Source organism: Ranitomeya variabilis, chromosome 1 (genome assembly GCF_051348905.1).
Source record: "Ranitomeya variabilis isolate aRanVar5 chromosome 1, aRanVar5.hap1, whole genome shotgun sequence".
Taxonomy (NCBI): Eukaryota; Metazoa; Chordata; class Amphibia; order Anura; family Dendrobatidae; genus Ranitomeya; species Ranitomeya variabilis.
The window spans coordinates 643003634-643029167 of record NC_135232.1 but is presented as its reverse complement, the minus strand read 5'-3'; the positions used below and the strand labels follow the sequence as shown (position 1 = coordinate 643029167).

Sequence of the window (25534 nt, the reverse complement as noted above, 5' to 3'; positions counted from 1 at the left end):
ACACACACACCACCTAACATTAAGGCTATGTTCACACTGATATTTTTCGATGCTTTTTTAATGCAAGTTTTCAGCTTTGTTTAACAGTACCAGCAACGTCTATGACATTTCAGAAATCTCATGCACACAGCTTGGTTTTTTTCAATCAGTATTTTGTGCTTTGCCTGGATTTTGCAGAATAGAGCATGTTACTTCCAGAATTTCACCCACTGAAAATAATGGGTAATAAAAAAAAAACGGTGAAAATAAGCACCAAAAAACAAAAGGTATCAGGTTTGCCAAAACATGATTAAATAGAATGATATTTTTCCCCTCTACTAAAACTTTATCAGCATGCACAAGAAAAATGTAGCATGCCAAAACCGCAGGAAAAAAAAACAAAAAAACAGCACAAATATCAGTGTTTCAGTTTTTGTCGCACCTTATTTACTGTCCAGACATCAGGTTTTGCTGCAGGGAAAAAAAAAAAACGCCAAAAAACCACCTAGTGTTAACACAGCCTAAAAGTTTATAATGTTACTAGTGTAGAATAAAACATCCACTGACCTCTCTTTCAGCTGCATGGGTTAATGTCTGAGCCTCTTTCAGGTCACTGCCCAAGGACCTTTGCAGACTGTAGATAAAGTGATCATTGGTGTGGTATTCATCGCTGTACACCACACAGTAGTAAAGTTCTGGCTTGTTTGGGCTGCAGAGGAGAAATGAGGTTGGTCAGGACTACTCAGGTCATTATATGCAGTCACAAATAGTAGTTGAAGCCACTGCACCTTCAAAGACCTCTATCCTTCCCTTGGTTTTGTGTAGCAACAGTTGTGCCTTAAGGCTGCACACGCTCCTGGACCAGAAATGTCCTTATTTTACCCTTAGATAACAAAAAAGGGGACTGAACGGTTTGACTTGGGCAAACAAAGACGTGCTCGGATATTCAAAATTATATGCAGAAGGATGTAAGCTCAGATGTCATACTTTGCACTAATGAGGGGCAACACCCCAAAACACTGTCTACAAAATGAGATTCTGGTTTGGCTTATATCCCAAGTCATATTGCAAGGCTCATTAAAAGGATCGCTGCTTCCAATAGGTGGCACTAGAGTTCTAGTCCTTTTAGTTTCTAAAGAAACAATTTGCAGATTTAATTTCCCAGAGGAGCAGGAATGTCATAAAAGTCTCATCATTGGACATGCCAGGCTTGGAACTCTGCACAATGAGAAGCGTGAATCATCAATCCCCCATCTGTACGGCAGTTTCTTATGTAGCCACATATCCATGCCTCTGGCATTTACCTTCTGCTTTTGTGAAAATTTGGTTATTGCCTTTATCCATGTTGTACCAATACATTACATCCCTCCTATATCCACTGATCCCTGACTCTCCCATTCACTCTTTGTTGGGGATCTGGTTTCCCATGCTGGGCAGCCGATATGAACACTTTTTCAAGGCACTCTGTATTCAAGTATATTTATTATAAACTTGTATATAAAATGAATGTTCTGGAAACATTAAGTAGTCGCAAGATATTGTGGAATAGTAGGGGCTAAAAAGGCAAGTGGGTTCTCGAGGGAGTATCTGCGCGTTACCCAGTTTTAAGGTAAATCGGAAGAGTCTGGTTTTCCTTGATCAGCATGTCCACAATGTACTGGATGACGACGGGAAACAATTTCCTTGTATGGGATAAAAGCTGGTCAGTCAAGCGAAATCCAGTATCCTGAAAGACACAATATATAATTCAGCTATAATTACTACATGGGCTACAGGGTGCTGGATTAGTACACTTTCTGGATGACTGGTCTCAGGCTAGTTTCATACTAGCGTTTTAAGGGGCTGCGGACTTCCTCCGTGAAGCCCCGCCCTTGGCTGCACCTCTGCCGCTAGCTCCGCCTACTTCTGCATGTGGCCTGCGTACCTATCTTTAACATTGAGTACGCAGGTCGTGCGGCTGTATGCGGATGCTTCCGCATGCATCGTTTTGACGATGCAGAGGAAAAGAAAATTGCAACAAGCTGCATCCTACGCTGGTCGCCACATCGTCAAAACGACGCATGCGGAAGCATCCGCATACAGCCGCATGACCTGCGTACCTAATGTTAAAGATAAGTACGCAGGCCGCATGCAGGAGTAGGCGGAGCTTGCGGCGGAGGTGCAGCAGAGGGCGGGCCTTCACGGAGGAAGTCCGCAGCCCTCCGCAGCTCCTCAAAACGCTAATGTGAAACCGGCCCAAGCTATTTATCAGATATTGTTGAAAGAATATTCTAAATTTTATCTTCTATTCCAAGCAATAGTGAATAATTGGCAAGCATTGAACATGCCCTGCTGTCTAGCAGTTGTAGTCTCCAAAAGAAAAAATAAAAAAAAGTTTAATATCTTAAGAACAGCTGAAAATGTAAATGAGTAGTAAATTGCCCGTATTTAAATACATTTATGTACATCTTGCCCTGGAGGACCCAGCATTTTCACGCATTAGATAGTCCTTTGACTTTAAAGGAGTTGTCCAGAACTTTAGCCCCTTTACCCCCAAGGGAGGTTTGCACGTTAATGACCGGGCCAATTTTTACAATTCTGACCACTGTCCCTTTATGAGGTTATAACTCTGGAATGTTTCAACGGATCCCAGTGATTTTGACATTGTTTTCTCGTGACATATTGTACTTCATGATAGTGGTAAAATTTATTTGATATTACCTGCGTTTAGGCTACGTTCACATTTGCGTTGTGCGCCGCAGCGTCGGCGCCGCAGCGCACAACGCAAACAAAAACGCGGCAAAACGCACGCTAAAACGCTGCGTTTTGCGCCGCATGCGTCGTTTTTGCCCGCAAGTTGGACGCAAAAAAAATGCAACTTGAAGCGTTTCTTGCGTCCAACGCTTGCGGCCATGCGGCGCAAAACGCAGCACAACGCATGTCCATGCGCCCCCATGTTAAGTATAGGGGCGCATGACGCATGCGGCGCCGCTGCGGCGCCCGACGCTGCGGCGCTGACCGCAAATGTGAACGTAGCCTTAGTTGTGAAAAAAATTGGAAATTTGGCGAAATTTTTGAAAATGTCACAATTTTCCAACTTTGAATTTTTATGCCCTTAAATCAGAGTTATGTCACACAAAATGCTTAATAAGTAACATTTCCCACATGTCTACTTTACATCAGTACAATTTTGGAACCAACATTTTTTTTGTTAGGGAGTTATAAGGGTTAAAAGTTGACCAGCAATTTCTCATTTTTGCAACACCTTTTTTTTTTTTTTTTTTTAGTGACCACATCACATTTGAAGTCACTTTGAGGGGTCTATATGATAAAAAAACACCCAAGTGTGACACCATTCTTAAAACTGCACTCCCCACGCTGCTGAAAAAACCACATTCAAGAAGTTTATTAACCCTTCAGGTGTTTCACAGGAATTTTTGGAATGTTTAAATAAAAATGAACATTTAACTTTTTCACAAAAAATTTACTTTAGCTCCAATTTGTTTTATTTTACCAAGAGTAACAGGAGAAATTGGACCCCAAAAGGTTGTTGTACAATTTGTTCTGAGTACGCTCATACCCCATATGTTGGGGTAAACCCCTGTTTGGGCGCACGGGAGAGCTCGGAAGGGAAGGAGCACGGTTTTACTTTTTCAACGCAGAATTGGCTGGAATTGAGATCGGACGCCATGTCGCATTTGGAGAGCCCCTGATGTGCCTAAACAGTGGAAACCCCCCAATTCTAACTGAAACCCTAATCCAAACACACCCCTAACCCTAATCCCAACCGTAAATGTAATCCAAACCCTAATTTTAGCCCCAACCCTAACCCCAACCCTTACCCTAATGGGAAAATGGAAATAAATATATTTTTTAAAATTTTATTATTTTTCTTTAACTAAGGGGGTGATGATGGGGGGTTTGATTTACTTTTATAGCGGGGTTTTTAGCGGATTTTTATGACTGGCAGCCGTCAAACACTAAAAGACGCTCCACATTTTGAGAGCTATAATTTTTCCATATTTTGGTCCACAGAGTCATGTGAGGTCTTTTTTTGCGGGGCGAGTTGGAGTTATTATTGGTACAATTTTCGGGCACGTTACCGTTTTTGGATCGCTTTTTATTCTGATTTTTGTGAGGTAAAATGAACAAAAACCAGCTATTCATGAATTTCTTTGGGGGGGGGGGGGGGGCGCTTATACCGTTCCACGTCTGGTAAAATTGATAAAGCAGTTTTATTCTTCGGGTCAGAACGATTACGGCGATACCTCATTTATATCATTTCTTTATGTTTTGGCGCTTTTACACGATAAAAACTTTTATATAAAAAAAATTTATTTTTGCATCGCTTTATTCTGAGGACTATAACTTTTTTATTTTTTCGTTGATGACGCTGTATGGCGGCTCGCTTTTTGCATGACAAGATGACGTTTTCAGCGGTACCATGGTTATTTATATCAGTCTTTTTGATCGCGTGTTATTCCACTTTTTGTTTGGCGGTATGATAAAGCATTGTTTTTTGCCTCTTTTTTACGGTGTTCACTGAAGGGGTTAACTAGTGGGACAGTTTTATAGGCCGGGTCGTTATGGACAGGGCGATACTAATTATGTGTACTTTTATTGTTTTTTTTATTTAGATAAAGAAATGTATTTATTGGAACAATATATATATATATATATATATATATATATATATATATATATATATATATATATATATATATATATATATATATATATATATATATATATATATATATATATATATATATATTTTTTTTTACTTTTTTACATTTCCCCAGGGGGGGGACATCACTAAATATATGATCAGATCGCTGATCTGACACTTTGCAGTGCACTGAAGGGAGGCTTCCCAGCGCCCTGCTCTGAGCAGGCGCTTGAAAGCCACCTCCATGCAGGACCCGGAAGGCCCCCTGCGGCCATTTTGCATCCGGGTCTGCAGGGAGGAGGAGGTAGGAGACCCTCGGAGCAACGCGATCACATCGCGTTGGTCCGGGGGTCCCAGGTTAGCACACAGGGAGCCCCCTCCCTGAACGATGCTTCCCTGTGCCGCCGTAACGCTGTGATCATCTTTGATTGCAGCGTTCCGGGGGGGTTAATGTGCCAGGAGCGGTCCGTGACCGCTCCTGGCACATAGTGCCGGATGTCAGCTGCGATAGTCAGCTGCGATAGTCAGCTGACACCCGGCCGCAATCGGCCACTCTCCCCCCGTGAGCGCACGTCCAATGGCAGAAAGGGGTTAAACATTGATGGCCGATGTCGGTCGGAACTGCACAGCACAACTCCGTCGACTGTTCAAATCAATAGGGGGCGGATTTGCAGTACCAGGCAACAGCCACTATTCCGTGGATGGAGATGTGCAAGTTCATAGCGAAGTAGTTCTGTTCGCCGCCAACATCGGGACCAGCTGACCGGTGAGGGTGTCAGGTCCAGGACAACCCCTTTAATGAAAATTTTTAATACTTCCTCTTCCCTGTGGTGGCACTTTTAAATTTTATATGTGTTGTAGGATTTTAAAGAGTATAGTTGATTGCTTAAGATTTCAACATTGTAACCTACCTAATATTTAGGGACTGTCCTAACAGAAGGGGATAGCTCAAAGGAGACATTCCCTTCAGTGGTGCACTGAGGCAGAGTCGTATCTAGAGGTGAGGGGGAGGATCTGCCCCAGGTGCAGTCAGTCTGTCGGCACCGTCAGGACTTAATGCCGCGGTCCGAATGGTCTCCCCCGCGACTGCAATTTGCCACGCACACCCCCTGACAGGGAGTCGGCCATTAACGCACCGGCTGTCAAGCTGACAGCCGGCTCCCAGTAATGAATTGTTCTCACGTCTGAAAGATGGGAGTAAAATTGAAGCTCTGACCGCCGGGTGGCGAGATTTAGCGTGTGGGGTTGATTTAGTATACCAGAAGGAACATTTGAGGACAGTTTGGGGAGCAAGGAGGCGACAGGGTCAGACAATATGTGGAGCATGCATGTGGAAACGGAATGGGTGAAGACAGTATGAGAGGCAAGATGGGGGAATATATGAGTGAGGGATGGGTACGGACACAGAATGATGAGGATGGGTGCAAATGCAGTATGGGGAGTGAATGTGGGTATGGATGCAGACACCGTATGAGTAGAGTGGGGAAAAATTTATGCAGACACAGTATGGGTATTGAGAGTGATGGGATGTGTGCAGACAGTATGGCGAGTCAGGGAGTGGGGATGTGTGAAGAGACCATATGAACAGTGAGGTGGAATAGTGTGAGGAGACAGTGGGGGTGTAGCATGGGTGGGGTGGGGAACAGTAAGAGCACAGCCAAGAGGGGACAGTATGCAAAAGGGTCGAGGAGTGTAATGAAGGGGCACAGTGGGAGCATCATAATGACTCTCCTATCTTTAAGGGCATTGTGTGGGGATGTGCTGCAGAAAATCAGAGAAGATTGAAGTCTGCAGAGAAGCTGTGAATGTGAAAATGCATCATGGTGTCTGGACAAGATGAAGAAGAAAAGAAAGAACGACTCCAATGAAAGCCAATGTGATCCATGAAAAGGTACCTGGATGTACAATGTCTGTGATACTAATTCTCATCTTTTTATTTATATTAGGAGCATTAAAAGGGGTTGTCCAAGTTTGTGATGTGTCATTGTATGCGACTGCAGACTTCTGAATGATTACAGGTCGCAGTGCACGCTGTCAGGATTACGTCCATCACGAGGGTTTTTGAGTTAGCAGCATCATCCTGTTCTCCGTTCCTGATTCTGCATCAGGACAAGGTAGTTCTCAGACCTGCTCCTTCCTTCCTAAGGTGGTCTCTTCATTTCACATCAATGAATATATCGTCCTTCCTTCTCTATGTCCCTCTCTGGTCCATCCCCTGGAGAAGTCCTTCCACAAGCTGGATCTGGTCAGAGCTATTTGAGCCTACCTTTCAAGGACTGCTTCGTTTCGTCAATCCAATTCCCTATTTGTTACCTCTGAAGGTCGTCGTAAGGGGCTCTCTGTTTCTAAGTCCACTATTGCCCATTGGATTTATTCGGCAATATTGGAGGCATACTGCGTTCAGGACAAACCTCCTCCTCCGGTGAGGGCTCACTCCGCCAGGGCCGTGGGGGCTTCCTGGACTGTTAAGTCACCAAGCTTCAGCCTTACAGATTTGCAAGGCTGCGACCTGGTTGTCCTTGCACAATTTTGAAAGGTTTTACAGGGTTCATACCTATACCTCGTCTGATGCAGGCGTGGGTAGGAATGTGCTGCAGGCGGTGGTTATGCACCGGCCGACCTAAGTCTGCTTTCTTTGCATTCTTTCTGTTCCCACCCTTGGGACTACATTTGAACATCCCATGGTTACCTGACTCCCCCAATGAAGTGATAAAGAAAGATTTTTGGTACTCAACGTAAAATCTTTCTTGGAGCCTTCACTGGCGGACACAGCACCCTCCGCAATTGTTTGCACCGCTTTTGGGCCTACACGCCTTTGTTTGTTGGGATGGTACATATGTTGAGTTTTGGTTGCTTCTCCTACTGCTTTAACATCAACTGAGGTACTCCTTCTGTCGGTGGGTGTATACTGCTGAGGAGGAGCCATTTTCCTTTTTTTTTTGCCTAGTGTCAGCCTCCTAGCGACAGCAGCATACACCCATGGAAACCTGTGTCCCCCAATGAAGGCTCCAAGAAAGATTTTACGGCGAGTACCAAAAATCCCTCTTTTTGGGCAGTCCCACAACATATTTTTCTCTCTTAGCACTACATCTGTTTATTTAAAAATATTATTCACGTCTTGTCACTAAGATTTTTATATAATGTTTTTTCTAACAAACCCATGACATGCAATTCCTGACCTCGGGTGACATATCACACCACGGTCATTTTTTTTTTTTTTTTATGCCTTGTCCATTTATTTCTGCCTATACAGACTATAATTATCATAGTTTGTCCTGGAGAAGTTATATAGTTCGAAACGCATTGATGAATAAAACTACCTAAAATTGGATTGGCATCCTTCATTTTTGTTTTCCCTCCATGGCAGAGCAGAATAACCCTTGTGTTTCTCCATTTCTATTCACTTCCTGGGACCTGTAGCTTTATTTTTACTTTTACAATTTTGGAGCATATATGACATTTTGGTCATCATTTATCACATTGTTTTGGGTAGGCAGTTGGGACGACAATTAAAAAAAGTTAAACTTCGGAATCACTTTTTTTTTCTTTGACATTTACTGCATTGGTTACATAATTATTTTATAATGGACAGACCCAACTTTTTTTTTTTTTTTTTTTTTTTTAATGTGGCAATACCAAATATATATTTTTTAAAAATTTCTTTAATGTTTACAAGTGGTAAACGTTCACTGATATTAAGATATTAAAAGCAGTCTGAGCTAACTCCTGTAGCTGCCATTAAAGGCAGAGGGCGGCTGTATAACACAGTCGGCATCTGCCAAGTGGATAGTAATATATTATTTATACAGACACATACATACATATCTACTATATAATTGTCTAAGGGTCACTTCTGTCTTTCTGTCACGGATATTCATTGGTCGCGGCCTCTGTCTGTCATGGAATCCAAGTCGATGATTGGTCTCGCCAGCTGCCTGTCATGGCTGCCGAGACTAATCAGCGACGGCCACAGTCAGATTAGTCCCTCCCTACTCCCCTGCAGTCAGTGCCCGGAGCCCACTCCATACTCCCTGCAGTCACCGCTCACACAAGGTTAATGCCAGCGGTAACGGACCGCGTTATGCCACGGGTAATTCACTCAGTTACTGCCGCTATTAACCCTGTGTGACCAAGTTTTTACTATTGACGCTGCCTATACAGCGTCAATAGTAAAAACATCTGTTAAAAATAATTAAAAAAATAAAAAATCATTATATACTCACCTTCCGCCGCCTTTCCAGGTCCTCGCGACGCTCCGGTGACAAGTCCATGCAAGCGGCAGGTTCCGATGCGAAGGATGGTCTGCGAGGGACGTGACCGCGACGTGGTCATGTGACCGCGACGTGGTCATGTGACCGCGACGTGGTCATGTGACCGCGACGTGGTCATGTGACCGCGACGTGGTCATGTGACCGCGACGTGGTCATGTGACCGCGACGTCATCACAGGTCCTGCGCGAGAAGGACCTGCCATGACGTCACGGTCACGTGACCGCGACGTCATCACACCCTGGGACCGGAAGCTGCCGCCTGCACCCCACACAGGCGACAGAACTACAACGCGCCTTCGGAAGGTGAGTATATGTTTATTTTTTATTTTTTTAACCTGTGACATATGTGGCTGGGCAATATACTACGTGGCTGGGCAATATACTACGTGGACATATTCTAGAATACCCGATGCGTTAGAATCGGGCCACCATCTAGTATAATATAAGCATGAAATAAGATCATCATACCTGATCCGATGCACTCGGCTCATGAATTTTGCAGTATGGCCCAGACTTCCAAGCTTCTGTGTCTCCACAATCGCAGAAACCCCCTCCCATTGAGGAGTGCATCTGTAACGTGATACATTATTACTTAATGACTGCCGAATTCAGTTTATTAACAGAATTGTATAGAATAATTTCCATATATGAGTAATGCACATTGCAGTGACATACCTTGTAACGGTGATTTCTGTGAATGCTATTCTGAAAGCAGTCCATGCAAAGAACACAGGTTGGATCAATAGCACAGTCTCTAAAATAATAATAATAATTTTTTTATTTTTTCACTTTTTATATTCCGTTAAAAAACAACTTTCTGACTTTCTAGAAGTGTGGCTTTTTTCCCCCCCCTGCAAAACATTAAAAATCATAAGCAAGAGGTAATGCCCCCTTGGGCTTCTGAACCTAAATTTAACAAGCCAATAACCATGTCAAACTCAACTCTACAGCCACTACTCCATGATCACTTTGGAGCTATACCATTGTATGAGTAATAATTTATTGTCCTATGACCAGAAGATAAATGAATGGGTTTGGTGTTGCAGGCACGAAAAACATACCTTGGAAGTAGCCATAAACATGGGTGACCTTGGAGTGGTAAAACAAATCCTACCCAGATTAGTTTGTCACGATGTGTGTACAGGTGCATCTCACAAAAATAGAATATCATCAAAAAGTTAATTTATTCCAGTTCTTCAATACAAAAAGTAAAACTCATATTTAGAGTCATTACAAACAGTGATCTATTTCAAGTGTTTATTTCTGTTAACCCCTTCATGACCCAGCCTATTTTGGCCTTAATGACCTTGCCATTTTTTGCAATTCTGACCAGTGTCCCTTTATGAGGTAATAACTCAGGAACGCTTCAACGGATCCTTGCGGTTCTGAGATTCTTTTTTCGTGACATATTGGGCTTCATGTTAGTGGTAAATTTAGGTCGATAATTTCTGAGTTTATTTGTGAAAAAAACGGAAATTTGGCAAAAATTTTGAAAATTTCGCAATTTTCACATTTTGAATTTTTATTCTGTTAAACCAGAGAGTTATGTGACACAAAATAGTTAATAAATAACATTTCCCACATGTCTACTTTACATCAGCACAATTTTGGAAACAAATTTTTTTTTTGCTAGGAAGTTATAAGGGTTAAAATTTGACCAGTGATTTCTCATTTTTACAACAAAAATTACAAAACCATTTTTTTTAGGGACCACCTCACATTTGAAGTCAGTTTGAGGGTTCTATATGGCTGAAAATACCCAAAAGTGACACCATTCTAAAAACTGCACCCCTCAAGGTGCTCAAAACCACATTCAAGAAGTTTATTAACCCTTCAGGTGTTTCACAACAGCAGAAGCAACATGGAAGGAAAAAGTGAACATTTAACTTTTTAGTCACAAAAATGATCTTTTAGCAACAATTTTTTTATTTTCCCAAGGGTAAAAGGAGAAACTGGACCACAAAAGTTGTTGTCCAATTTGTCCTGAGTACGTTGATACCTCATATGTGGGGGTAAACCACTGTTTGTGGGCACGGCAGGGCTCGGAAGCGAAGGAGCGCCATTTGACTTTTTGAATGAAAAATTGGCTCCAATCTTTAGCGGACACCATGTCGCGTTTGGAGAGCCCCCGTGTGCCTAAACATTGGAGCTCCCCCACAAGTGACCCCATTTTGGAAACTAGACGCCCCAAGGAACTTATCTAGATGCATAGTGAGCACTTTAATCCCCCAGGTGCTTCACAAATTGATCCGTAAAAATGAAAAAGTACTTTTTTTTTTTCACAAAAAATTTCTTTTAGCCTCAATTTGTTCATTTCCACATGGGCAGCAGGATAAAATGGATCCTAAAATGTATTGGGCAATTTCTCTTGTGTACACTGATACCTCACATGTGGGGGTAAACCACTGTTTGGGTGCACGGCAAGGCTCGGAAGGGAAGGCGCGCCATTTGACTTTTTGAATGAAAAATTATCTCCATCGTTAGCGGACACCATGTCGCGTTTGGAGAGACCCTGTGTGCCTAAACATTGAAGCTCCCCCACATGTGACGCCATTTTGGAAACTAGACCCCCCAAGGAACTTATCTAGATGCATAGTGAGCACTTTAAACTCTCAGGTGCTTCACAAATTGATCCGTAAAAAATGAAAAAGTACTTTTTTTTCACCAAAAAATTTTTTTAGCCTCAATTTTTTCATTTTCACATGGGCAACAGGATAAAATGGATCCTAAAATTTGTTGGGCAATTTCTCTTGAGTACGCCGATACCTCATATGTGGGGGTAAACCACTGTTTGGGTGCACGGCAAGGCTTGGAAGGGAAGGCGCGCCATTTGACTTTTTCAATGGAAAATTAGCTCCAATCGTTAGTGGACACCATGTTGCGTTCGGAGAGCCCCTGTGTGCCTAAACATTAGAGCTCCCCTACAAGTGACCCCATTTTGGAAACTAGACCCCCCAAGGAACTAATCTAGATGTATAGTGAGCACTTAAAACCCCCAGGTGCTTCACAGAAGTTTATAACGCAGAGCCATGAAAATAAAAAAATATTTTTCTTTCCTCAAAAATGATTTTTAGCCCGGAGTTTTTTATTTTCCCAAGGATAATAGGAGAAATTGGACCCCAAATGTTGTTGTCCAGTTTGTCCTGAGTACGATGATACCCCATATGTGGGGGTAAACCACTGTTTGGGCGCACGGCAGGGCTCGGAAGGGAAGGCACGCCATTTGGCTTTTTGAATGGAAAATTAGCTCCAATCATTAGCGGACACCATGTCGCGTTTGGAGAGCCCCTGTGTGCCTAAACATTGGAGCTCCCACACAAGTGACCCCATTTTGGAAACTAGACCTCCCAAGGAACTAATCTAGATGTGTGGTGAGCACTTTGAACCCTCAAGTGCTTCACAGAAGTTTATAACGCAGAGCCATGAAAATATAAAATTATTTTTCTTTCCTCAAAAGTGATTTTTTAACCCACAATTTTTTATTTTCCCAAGGGTAACAGGAGAAATTGGACCCCAAAAGTTGTTGTGCAGTTTCTCCTGAGTACGCTGATACCCCATATGTGGGGGTAAACCACTGTTTTGGCACACATCGGGGAGCGAAAGGGAAGTAGTGACGTTTTGAAATGCAGACTTTAATGGAATGCTCTGCGGGCGTCACGTTGCGTTTGCAGAGCCCCTGATGTGCCTAAACAGTAGGAACTCCCCACAATTGACCCCACTTTGGAAACTAGACCCCCAAGGGAACTTATCTAGATGTGTGGTGAGCACTTTGAACCCCCAAGTGCTTCACAGAAGTTTATAACGCAGAGACGTGAAAATAAAAAATGTGTTTTCTTTCCTCAAAAATATTTTTTTAGCCCAGAATTTTTTAATTTTCCCAAGGGTAACAGGAAAAATTTGACCCCAAAAGTTGTTGTCCAGTTTCTCCTGAGTACGCTGATACCCCATATGTGGGGGTAAACCACTGTTTGGGCACATGGCGGGGCTCGGAAGGGAAGTAGTGACGGTTTGGAATGCAGACTTTGATGGAATGGTCTGCGGGAATCATGTTATGTTTGCAGAGCCCCTGATGTGCCTAAACAGTAGAAACCCCCCACAAGTGACCCCATTTTGGAAACTAGACCCCCCAAGGAACTTATCTAGATGTGTGGTGAGCACGTTCAACCCCCAAGTGCTTCACAGAAGTTTACAACGCAGAGCCGTGAAAATAAAAAATCATTTTTCTTTCCTCAAAAAAGATGTTTTAGCAAGCAATTTTTTATTTTCACAAGGGTAACAGGAGAAATTGGACCCCAATATTTGTTGCCCAGTTTGTTGTGAGTACGCTGGTACCCCATATGTGGGGGTAAACCACTGTTTGGGCGCACGTCAGGGCTTGGAAGGGAAGTAGTGACATTTGAAATGCAGACTTTGATGGAATGGTCTGCGGGCGTCACGTTGCATTTGCAGAGCCCCTGATGTGCCTAAACAGTAGAAACACCCCACAAGTGACCCCATTTTGGAAACTAGACCCCAAAAGGATCTTATCTAGATGTGTGGTGAGCACTTTCAACCCCCAAGTGTTTCACATAAGTTTATAACGTAGAGCCGTGAAAATAAAAAATAATTGTTCTTTCCTCAAAATTATGTTTTAGCAAGTATTTTTTAATTTTTGCAAGGGTAACAGGAGAAATTGGACCCCAATAGTTGTTGCCCAGTTTGTCCTGAGTACGCTGGTATCCCATATGTGGGGGTAAACCACTGTTTGGGCGCACGTCGGGGCTTGGAAGGGAGGGCGCACCATTTGACTTTTTGAACGCGAGATTGGCTGGAATCATTGGTGGCGCCATGTTGCGTTTGGAGACCCCTGATGTGCCTAAACAGTGGAAACCCCTCAATTCTAACTTCAACACTAACCCCAACACACCCCTAATCCTAATCCCAACTGTAGCCATAACCCTAATCACAACCCTAACCCCAACACACCCCTAACCACAACCCTAACCCCAACACACCCGTAACCCTAAATCCAACCCTAATCCTAACCCTAATCCCAACCCTACCCACAACTGTAACCCCAACACAACCCTAACCCTATCCTTAACCCTAACCACAAGCCTAATCTTAACCCTATTTCCAACCCTAGCCCTAATTCCAACCCTAAGGGTACCGTCTCACATAACGATTTACCAACGATCACGACCAGCGATACGACCTGGCCGTGATCGTTGGAAAGTCGTTGTGTGGTCGCTGGGGAGCTGTCACACAGACCGCTCTCCAGCGACCAACGATGCCAAGGTCCCGGGTAACCAGGGTAAACATCGGGTTACTAAGCGCAGGGCCGCGCTTAGTAACCCGATGTTTACCGTGGTTACCAGCGTAAAAGTAAAAAAAAAAAACGTACATACTCACATTTTGGTGTCCTTCAGGTCCCTTGCCGTCTGCTTCCCACTCTGACTGAGTGCCGCCGTACAGTGAGAGCAGAGCGCAGCGGTGACGTCACTGCTGTGCTGTGCTCTCACTTTCCGGCCGGCAGACAGTCAGAGCGGGAAGCAGACGGCAAGGGACCTGAAGGACACCGAAATGTGAGTATGTACGTTTTTTTTTTTTTTTCACTTTTACGCTGGTAACCACGGTAAACATCGAGTTACTAAGCGCGGCCCTGCGCTTAGTAACCCGATGTTTACCCTGGTTACAAGTGAACGCATCGCTGGATAGCTGTCACACACAACGATCCAGCGATGACAGCGGGAGATCCAGCGACGAAAGAAAGTTCCAAACGATCTGCTACGACGTACGATTCTCAGCAGGGTCCCTGATCGCTGCTGCGTGTCAGACACAGCGATATCGTATGGATATCCCTGGAACGTCACAGATCGTACCGTCGTAGCGATCAAAGTGCCACTGTGAGACGGTACCCTAACTAATTCCAACCCTAACCCTAAGGCTATGTGCCCACTTTGCGGATTCGTGTGAGATTTTTCCGCACCATTTTTGAAAAATCCGCAGGTAAAAGGCACTGCGTTTTACCTACGGATTTACAGCGGATTTCCAGTGTTTTTTTGTGCGGATTTCACCTGCGGATTCCTATTGAGGAACAGGTGTAAAACGCTGCGGAATCCACACAAAATTGACATGCTGCGGAAAATACACAGCTTTTCCGCACGGTATTTTCCGCACCATGGGCACAGCAGATTTGGTTTTCCATAGGTGTACATGGTACTGTAAACCTGATGGAAAACTGCTACGAATTCTCAGCGGCCAATCCGCTGCGGATCCGCGGCCGATCCGCTGCGGATCCGCGGCCGATCCGCTGCGGATCCGCGGCCGATCCGCTGCGGATCCGCGGCCGATCCGCTGCGGATCTGCGGCCGATCCGCTGCGGATCCGCGGCAATCCGCTGCGGATTCGCAGCCAAATCCGCACTGTGTGCACATGCCCTAACCCTACCCCTAACCCTAACCCTACCCCTAATTCTAACCCTAATTCTAACCCTAGTTCTAACCCTAACCCTAGCAGAAAAAAAAAAAATATATTTTATTTATTGTCCCTATGGGGGTGATAAAGGGGGGTCATTTACTTTTTTTTCATTTTGATCACTGCGATAGGCTATATCGCAGTGATCAAAATACTTCTGAAATGAATCTGCCAGCCGGCAGACTCTGCGGGCGCAGTGCGCAGGCGCCCACCATATTGGAAGATGGCGGCGCCCATGGAGAAGCCGGACGGACATCGGGAGGCCCGGTAAGTATGAAGGGGGGGTGATCGGATCACGGGGGGGGGGACCGGAGCACAGGGGGGGGGGACCGGAGCACAGGGAGGGGGCACCGGAGCACGGGGGGAGCGTACAGGAGGACGGAGGAGCGGACAGAACTTATTAGGGGGGCGGACCGCGCACCGGAGCACTGGGGGGGCGATCGGTGGGGTGGGGTGGGGGCAGATTAGGTTTTCCAGCCATGGCCGATGATATTGTAGCATCGGCCATGGCTGGATTGTAATATTTCACCGTTTTTTTGGGTGAAATATTACAAATCGCTCTGATTGGCAGTTTCACTTTCAACAGCCAATCAGAGCGATCGTAGCCACGGGGGGGTGAAGCCACCCCCCCTGGGCTGAAGCACCACTCCCCCTGTCTCTGCAGATCGGGTGAAATCGGAGTTAACCCCTTCACCCGATCTGCAGGGACGCGATCATTCTGTGACACAGCATATGCGTCACAGGTCGGGAAGGCACCGACTTTCATGACGCATACGCTGTGTCACAGGTCGGGAAGGGGTTAATGTTGATGATAATGACTTTTGGGTTTTCATTGGCTGTAAGCCATAATCTCAATAAATTAGAATACTTTAAAACACCAGCTTGAAAAATGATTTTAAAATAAAAAATGTTGGCCTACTGAAATGTATGTTCAGTAAATGCACTCAATACTTGGTCAGGGCTCCTTTTGCATCAATTACTGCATCAGTGCAGCGTGGCATGGAAGTGATTAGCTTGTGGCACTGCTGAGGCGTTATTGAAGCCCAGGTTGATTTAATAGCAGCCTTCAGCTCGTCTGCATTGTTGGGTCTGGTGTCTCTCCTCCGCTTGGCAATACCCCATAGATTCTGTATGGGGTTAAGGTCAGGCGAGTTGGCTGGCCAATGCAGACAAGCGCAGAACAAAGGAGGGGGATCAATAAACCGACAGCAGTGGAATGGTGAGGGATTCAACAGGCAAGTAATGCTTTTATAGTTGCTTTATCCCAATCCATAACACAAAAACAAAAAAACAAACCTAAAATAGGGATTTTTGTGTACTCACCGTAAATCCTTTTCTCCGAGCCAATCATTGGGGGACACAGACCGTGTATGCTGTTGCCACTAGGAGGCTGACACTAAGTGATACAAAGAAAGTTAGCTCCTCCCCTGCAGTATACACCCTCCTGCTGGCTCTCAGCTAACCAGTTAAGTGAAAAAGCAGTAGGAGATCAATAACATCATATGAGCATATAGCATGTCACATTATATATATGAGAGTATAGAATGTCAAATTATAAAACAAGCACAAGCTAATAATATGGTGGGAGCTGTGTCCCCCAATGATTGGCTTGGAAAAAATGATTTTACGGTGAGTACACAAAAATCTTTATTTCTCCTACGCCTCATTGGGGACACAGACCGTGGGACATCCCAAAGCAGTCCCTGGGTGGGGGCAACATCAGATCAGGCCCTGTGTAACTGCTACTTACAAGTGCTACACCGCGGCCTGCAGAGTCCGCCTGCCCAGACTCACATCTGTGAAAGTCTGGGAATTATAGTGCTTCAAGAATGCATGTGGACTGGACGAACCCGCAAGCTTGCAGTCGTGCTGTGCCGACGCCTGGTGCCTAGAAAGAAAGAAACCTCGATAGACAGGGAGATAGGCTGACATCTAACACGTAAGGATTCCTGGATGGTATAACAAATCCACCAAGCTAACATGGCCGATGAAATGGCTAAACCCTTCCTGTAACAGTCAGGAAGCAGTCCTTTTACAGTGAGGTAGCCCAAATAAAGTGTCCAACCTTCGGAAGGATGCCTTCCTTGAGACGTACCTACTCAGAGCACTCACCACGTCCAGAATATGGGGAACCCATTCCGTTATGTGGACTGGTGCCGAAAGAGAAGAGGGAAGGATAATGCCCTCATAACTGTGGGAATACAATACCACCTTGGTAACAAGGGATGGGGATTGCCTGTAGACAACCTTGCCTTGATGGTAATAAGGAAAAAAGGTCTGAAAGAACAGAGCGGCTAGCTCCGAAGACTCGTCAGGATGAGGAGATCGCAGAGAAAAAAGGGGCAATGTTCCCTGATAGTAAGGTCTGCCCTGATCAAAAGGTGTCTACTGTAAGACTCCCAGGATCATTAAGGTCCCAAAGATCTAATGGTATGCGAAAGGGAAGAACCACATGTGAAGACTCCCTGCAAGGAAGTCCAAATTTGCAGTTTTGTTGCAATAAGACGGAAAAATACTAGTTCAGCAAACGAGAAAAAACCTGACATAGTCATTGCGGATCTCCCAGGATCACTGGGGCCCTTGCTGCTTCCGAAAAGGTCTCGGAAATAGTGGAAGAGGGGTGAAGGAAACCGGTACCATGGAAGAACCAGAGCATGCACTGCGATGGCTTTTGGACCTGGAGGCCGAACCATTAACGTAGAGTACATTGGCGTTCAGTCTGGATGCCATCCGACCTACATCTGGAGTGCTCCAGAGAAGACGGATCTGATGGAAGACGTCCGAGTGAAGTTCCCACTCACATGAGGTGGGACCCTGACGGCGTCCCAGAGTTCTACACCTGAGATGTGTAGTGCCGAGATCACAAAATGATAGATTGTGGCCCAACAGAGAATGTGAGGTACCTCGGCCATGACGCCTGACCGTGGGTACCTGCTAGATGATTGACATATGGCACAGACGTGGGATTGTCCGATTGAATCGGATGGGGTGACCCGCCAGAAGGCAGTGGACCTGTAGAACTAGCTGTATCGTTCGGATCCACAGAACAATGATGAGGAGGAGAGGACTGGCATCCGTAGTCACTAATAACCGGGAGAAAGGATCTTCCCTGGATGAGGAAGGAGCTCTGAGACTACCCTCTGAAAGCCTGATTGACATGTAGAAAATGAGAGGAGCGAAGGAAACCACTCCCATTGTCGTCACCAATTTTCCTCAGAACACTCCTAGCAAAACGAATGGAATGAGGGGATGAGTGAACAAGAAGCTCCCTGTTGAAGGGCCACGGCCTTGTCTCAAGGGAGAATCACCAAACTTCTGGAAGATTCCAGGATCATCCTCAAAAAGGATATCTGCTGGGCTGGAAATGAGGAAAAAAACTTGTGTAAGTTTAGCTGCCAACCCAGGAAGAGGGTATCGCAAGAGATATAGACAACTCAGCTCAGGGCTGGAAGAGCGGGTAGAAAGTCGAGCAGATAGGGCAGGATGACCACGCCTCTAGGGTGCAAGAGGAACATGACAGCCCCATAACCCTTGCGAACACTCTGGGTGCGGTAGCAAGGCCGAAAGACAAGGTCGTGATTTGAAAATGCTGTTCGTGAAAGGGAAAGCGAAGGAATTTTGAAGAGGGAAAAACATAGGAATGTGAAGGTAAGCATCCCGAATGTCGGTGGATGCCAGAAACTCCCCCTTTTTCCGTTGAAGTAATTGCTGAGCGGGGGAACTCCATCCGAAGAAGGGGGACCTTGTCAAGCTTGGCAGAAGTTTGAGGTTCAGAGTCGGTCTTACTTCTCGGTCCCCATTTTGGAAACAAGATCCCTTAGATCTAGACAGTCCTGGACAACTGATCCACTGCTGGTTGGGTCTATAGGAAATCAAAATAGTTAAGGTGTCTGACCAAGAGACCATTGCTCTAGCAACACATGCGGCGGCTAAACGAGGGTAGTGCACTAAAGTGGAGGCCGAAAGACGGAAGGAACTAGATTTGCTATCTGACAGTCGGTTGTATTTTTAATTGATGATCCATCTGGTAGGGATACTGGTAGGTATACCACAGGAGATTTTACCCGGTTAATATGCAAAGTGGCAGAATGCGCGGCTGCATGGAGGAGGAAAAACCGTCTCTTACTATCGCCGCTCTCTTTTGACTGTGCGGAGTTAAAATGATGAACCCTCGATCCACCATCCTCTTAACAGGGAAGTGGAAAGGGATCGTCCGCCTTCTTGCATTATCTGCTAAATAGTGCAGATGCAGAGGGGGTGTTCGGACACCAAAAAACAAGGAGCCTCTGTACATCCACAGAGTTAATGTCCCTGGGTGGACAGGGCTGGTTGTCCGGCGTTAGGCCTGGCTGTAGAAGAGGATACATGAAGGCGACACTCCATGTGCTCGTCTATTGATGGTGTGGGGAGATCGGTGTCCTTTAAAAGGACATGTCGCCCTTAAGAATCAGACCAGGCATGGCATCTCACGTCTTAGGTGGGAATAAATGGAGGGAACACCCCGCGTGTTTGCATATTGGCTGAAAAAGGATACCGCGCTTGCAGAGGTTTCTGTCCAGTGGATCGCTTATCCGGACGCTCTCTGTCCGGGTGAATGGCAGATGCTCTGCGAGGGAGTTTAGTTTCCTCATGAGGGACACTGTGTGATCTAGAGTGGAATCGAAGTCCTCGTCAATCTACAGAGATTGGTTAATGATGTAAATAGGTGAATCCATCCTTTTCTGAAGTTCTGGTGAGTCCAGAACCAAGGCAATGTACGAATCATATTCAGAGACTCGTTTCAGCAAATCATTGGTGAGGGATCAGGAAATTAAACTTCCGTTTTCTAGGCGCGTGTACATTTCTAGAATACTTGCGGCCCCTGCTAGCCTGAAGGAAAGAGACCATCTATATTGGTCCTGCGAGCACTCCGAGCCACAGCGGGTTCACGGAGGGATTCAATCTCTTGTCAGAGAATCCATGGGTTGCGGCAGTGACGTAGCCCACTCCGGGAACTAGGTACTCTGGGGTAAGCTGGGATTGGCGGCGGAGGGCTCCTGAGCTCATTTAGGGTGACCGGCTTCGGACTGGTCATGTGCCCTTAAGACCAGGGAATGCTGGTCATGTGCCCTTAAGACCAGGGAATGCTGGTCATGTGCCCTTAAGACCAGGGAATGCTGGTCATGTGCCCTTAAGACCAGGGAATGCTGGTCATGCGCCCTTAAGACCAGGGAATGCTGGTCATGCGCCTTTAAGACCAGGCATACTGGTCATGTGCCTTTAAGACCAGGGAATACGGATAATGTGGCAGGAAATACTGGTCATGTTAATTACAGGGGGAAGATGCAGGGGAAGAGAGCAGTACTTCCTTACCCGGATGCAGAGTCGTTGTGCCCCTTTAGGCCATGTTCACACGATCCTTTTTTTGATCCTTTTTTTTTCAGGTCCTGATTTGGAAAACCCGCAGTGCAAAACTGCACTGCTGATTTTCCTGCAGTTTCTTCTGCAGATTCCTCTGCGGGTTTTCAACAGCACTTTCCTATTGGTGCCTGTTGAAAACAGGAGCTGAATCCGCAGAAAGAAGTGACATGGTACTTCTTTTTTTCTGCAGGCAAATCCTCGCGGATTTGCCTGAGAAAAAAGGGATAGTGGGCACAGCGGTTTTTGTTTTCCATAGAGTAACATTGGACTGTACCCTGCATGGAAAAAGGACCTGAAAAAAAAAGGATCAAAAAAAGGATCGTGTGAACATAGCCTTAATACAAAACCATCGTCCCTGTGTGTGTGCTGGCAGGGTTGACCAAGATGTGGGCGGAGCCTCGTGACTTCCATGAATAGGCTCAAGCCGGGGCCTAAATGTCTGCAGCCGGCCTGAGCAATACCAGCATTGCTGAGGGAAGCGATCGCTCTTCTGCCAGAATAGAAGCGCCAGAAAAGGTGGGCGGAGCCACCTTAGGGCGCCATAGTGTGGGCGCGGCTTCCGGAATGCGGCCGACACATCGGCCGAAGCTGGGGGCTAAATTTTTGCAGCCGGCCGGAGAGTTACCTCAGGGAGGTGGGCCACAGGGAAGCTGAAGCTGCCTGTCAGCATGTGAATATCCCACTGCAGAGGCCATCGCTGACTGGATCCACTCACCATCGGTGCGCGTCCCGGCATGGAGCCGCCGTGATGACTGGGTTTCAGCGCTGAGGAAAGCGCGCGCACTCTACTGTTCTGCTGCAGGTGCAGGTATAGAGGGGTAAACCTCAATCCATCCTCCGTTTGTTAGGGAGGTGGAGAGGAACCGTCCGCCTCCTTGTGCCATCCGCTTTCACATTGGTGGGACAGTGGGGGCTGCTCGGACGCCATAGAGAGGGGCCTCTGTACATCCACGGAGTTCAGCCCCCGGGTGGACAGGGCCAGTTTGTCCAGCATTAGGCCTGGCTCCAGGAGAGGATACATGGAGGCGACACTCCATGTGCTCGTCTGTACAGGGTGCGGGGAGATCGGTGCCCTTGAAGGGACCCGTCGCCCCTAAGAATCAGCCCAGGCATGACTTCCCACGTCATAGGAGAGGATACGGAGAGGCGACACTCTCAGTGCTCGCCTGTTGATGGTTCGGGGAGATCGGAACCTTGAAAGGATCCGTCGCCCCTTCGTCCGTGGAAAAAATAAAATCAAAAATGTAAAAGGTAAAAAAAACTGTTTTTGGGTCTGAATAGCAGACCCGCCCGTGTGCCTCCTACGGACACGAAGCAAGAACGGGTTAGCTAAGAGCCAGCAGGAGGGTGTATACTGCAGGGGAGGAGCGAATTTTCTCTGTATCACTTAGTGTCAGCCTCCCAGTGGCAGCAGCATACACCCACGGTCTGTGTCCCCCAATGAGGCGAAGGAGAAAGTTACAATTACATGATACCATTTTTTCAACCATAGACAAATTTAACGCCCCTGTTAAGCTAGGTTCACATTGCGTTAATGGGTTAACGCTAACGGACTGCGCTGCACGGCGAAAATGTCGCAATTAACGCCGTGCAACGGGTCCGTTAGCGCACCCAATGACAGCAATGTGATTTTTCCCTGTAGCGCATCGCTAGCGCATGCCATTTTCGGCACGCGCTAGCGATGTGCCGTTCTTTTGTGACCGAGGTGCGCCCGAGGTCCGTTCCTCGCTAGAGCAGATCGGGGATCTGCGCTAGCGGGGACGCCGAACGTGGGTCCTAGAGAAACATTGCGTTAGCGCAATCCGCTAGCGCTATGCGCTTAACGGATTGCCCTAACGCAATGTGAACCTAGCCTTATAGCAACTGCTGGGAAGGGGGCTCTGATGTGTCCTTTGAGCAGGTCCTGATATAGTCCATAGCCGATAAGCCATCGATTGAATCCTACCTGCACGAGTAAGTGGCTTCTCCACTCCGAAACACCTTGCCACATATTGGAGGAACTTCACTTTCACGTAGTTTTTCCATGAAGGTATTGGGGTCCTCTCCAAACAGATACCATTCTATGGGCGTTAGGATACAGTCTTGATATAACTGCTCCGGATCATCTGCTTGAGACTGGAAGCCATTTGTGTACAAAGCAGGGACGTATTTTGCCAAAAAATGATAAAAGTTTGAGGGAAAGTCCACTGTAGTGTCCATGAACTGTTGAAAAACAAAAATACTAACATAAGAACAAATTACCAGAACTGGCTACTAGGAACATATAATAAGCATTTTCAGACAGTTTTGTAAGAATTATTTTGTGATTGGCTTCTGCAGCTTTCACTGATAAACAGGGATATTTAGCACCCAGATCATCTGACCATTAGACGGGTTTATTTTTTTTTTGTCCCCTAAAGGGAATTTATCACCAGATTTCTGATACCTAATCTGAGAGCGCCAATCAGTGGAGTGTGCGGGTTACAAAGAGCTCAGCATTCAGAGCACTGCTAGATCTGTGGCAAATTTAACAAGGATTTTTATCCCCTTTCTTCCAGCTGACGGAATAGTACGTCAGCTGGCAGATCCCCTGCTTTAAGGTGGGCTCCGGCGGGGTGCCCACCTTAAAGCCGCGACATGTCAGATGTTTTGTACAGCTGACATGTGCGCGCAATGAGCGCGAGCGGAATCGCGATCCGCCCGCTCCCATTAACTAGTTAAATGCCGCTGTCAAGCGCTGACAGCGGCATTTAACTAGCGCTCCCGGCCGGAAATGCTCGCACCGCTGACCCCCGTCACATGATCGGGGGTCAGCGGTGCATTGCCATAACAACCAGAGGTCTCCTTGAGACCTCTATGGTTGTTGATGGCCGATTGCTGTGAGTGCCATCCAGTGGTCGGCGCTCAAAGTACACCTGGATTTCTGCTACATAGAGGTGATCTGTATGTCACCTCTATGTAGCAGAGCCGATCGAGTTGTGCATGCTTCTAGCCTCCTATGGAGGCTATTGAAGCATGCCAAAATTAAAATCAAATCTGCAGCAAGCAGCCCAGTAAGAGACATCCCTGCAATCAGGGTCTCTGCCCCCACATCACACTGATCTCACATTAATTGGCAAACACCTGCTGACAATTTCTCTCTAGAATATGATTTATCCATTTCTCAATTGTTTCTTTTATTAATTTGTAATTAAATTCCTTTTAAGTAGACAAAAAAAAATAACATCAATTCTTAACTTTATGGCTGTATACCACAATTTGCTTGAGGGCCTGCTCACTTGTCGTAGTTTTTCCCCAAAAATTGTATCAGCAGTCTGAATGACATTTCTGAAGTCTCAAGCACACACTACTTTTTCCCCATGCAGATTTGAAGCGTGTCAATTCTTTGGGTATGTGCCCACGTTCAGCACTGGCAGCAGAAAAATCTCCAGCAAATACTGGAGTGTTGGCAGGAAAAAGTTTCCCCCACCTCCAATTAATTAGGATGGGTGAAAAATGCTGATGGAACTGACATGCTGCGGATATAAAACGGCATCAAATATGCAGTGAAATAAAAAAAATTGGCAGTCTCTGGATGAGATTTACAGAAATCTCATTCACTTTTCTGGAATAGTAAATTCAGAGTGGCAAAAATAAGAAAAAAGGAAGCAACACAGCAAAACTGCAATAAGCAAACATAACCCATTCAGCATTTCTTTGCAGGTTTATTTTTGGGGGGAGGGGGAACGCATAAAACAAAAAAAACGTAATACAAATGACGTGTAAAAAATGTGAGTATTTTAGGCAGCATTTTTTCCTGCCAATAATCTGGTTTTTGGTGTAGAAGTTCCTGCAACATCACAAAAAAAATAATCACTAAATACTTAAGAAAATGAAGCCTTAGGGCACAATCAAAAAGCTGCATTACTCTTGGAAAGGATCACATCACAGGGCTCGGACTGGCTGGCGGCTCTCCTGACCTGAGTGTGACAGAGGCAAAGAAATTAACACTGTCACGCTCAAGTCAGGAGAGCAGCCAGCCAGTCCAAATGCGATGAGATCCTGTACCATTGTGGTCTTTACTCAAGACCATGAAACACTGATGGGTGACACCGGCCTGCTCAGTCAGAAACATATGACGCAAAGAATAAAGGATGAAATTACCTCATTAAAAATGAAAAACTTTATTAATATACAACTTTTTATTTTTTTATGCTTCCTTCCAAGTATTTCCTTGTCTATTTATACAGGGTATAATAGAAGTATTAACATTATTTTATTCCTATCTTGGGGAAAGGAAGGAGAAGTTGCTGGAGTATATTCTATGGCAGAGCAGAATCGGACGTGAGAATGCAAGTTTTGGAGAAAGTCCAAGTGACACAAAAAGTTCGCCCACTGTACTTCCCAAATTAAAAAATAAATAAATAAAGAAAAAAAACTAACCTCAAACAGTTTTCTATAGCAAACTCTTCCTTGTCTTGCACAATTATTACTTTTTTTTTTTTTTTTAAAGATTGAATATCGCCATGAAGATCCAACTTTCCTAAAAGAATATATGTGAAATTAAAGAAAGGAAATCCGTCACTAAGTAATTTTGCTATTCCATCTAAGAGCAGCATGATGTAAGGGCTGAGACCAGATTCCAGCGATTTATCACTTACTGGGCTGCTTGAAAGTGATACATAACCTTTGTTTCTCTAGTCACCTTCCACGACTGCATACGGAGGTTGCCTCTTTGCCTTGATGGGGAACAGGAAATATGGAGAAGTTAAAAGGCCCTCCCACATGCCAGTGTCTTTCCTGTTCCCCATGGGACAGGGAGA

General features: G+C 45.5%; 1 protein-coding gene across 2 annotated transcripts in view; it reads right to left on the bottom strand.

Annotated features, from left to right (window-relative positions):
- Window positions 1-25534, bottom strand: part of UBR1 (ubiquitin protein ligase E3 component n-recognin 1) — a 178909-nt gene that overhangs the window by 137106 nt on the left and 16269 nt on the right. Inside the window, exons 1-6 of one of the 2 annotated variants that reach the window (XM_077261479.1) lie at window positions 25155-25249; window positions 22699-22955; window positions 9573-9651; window positions 9366-9467; window positions 1578-1705; window positions 547-688 (exon numbers count right to left, since the gene is read on the bottom strand). In XM_077261479.1, coding sequence (XP_077117594.1) covers window positions 547-688; window positions 1578-1705; window positions 9366-9467; window positions 9573-9651; window positions 22699-22952 — 705 coding nt within the window. In that variant the 5' untranslated portion in view covers window positions 22953-22955; window positions 25155-25249. Of the gene's footprint in view, window positions 1-546; window positions 689-1577; window positions 1706-9365; window positions 9468-9572; window positions 9652-22698; window positions 22956-25154; window positions 25250-25534 lie in introns of those variants that run through there. The other variant, XM_077261471.1, reaches the window with a different exon arrangement.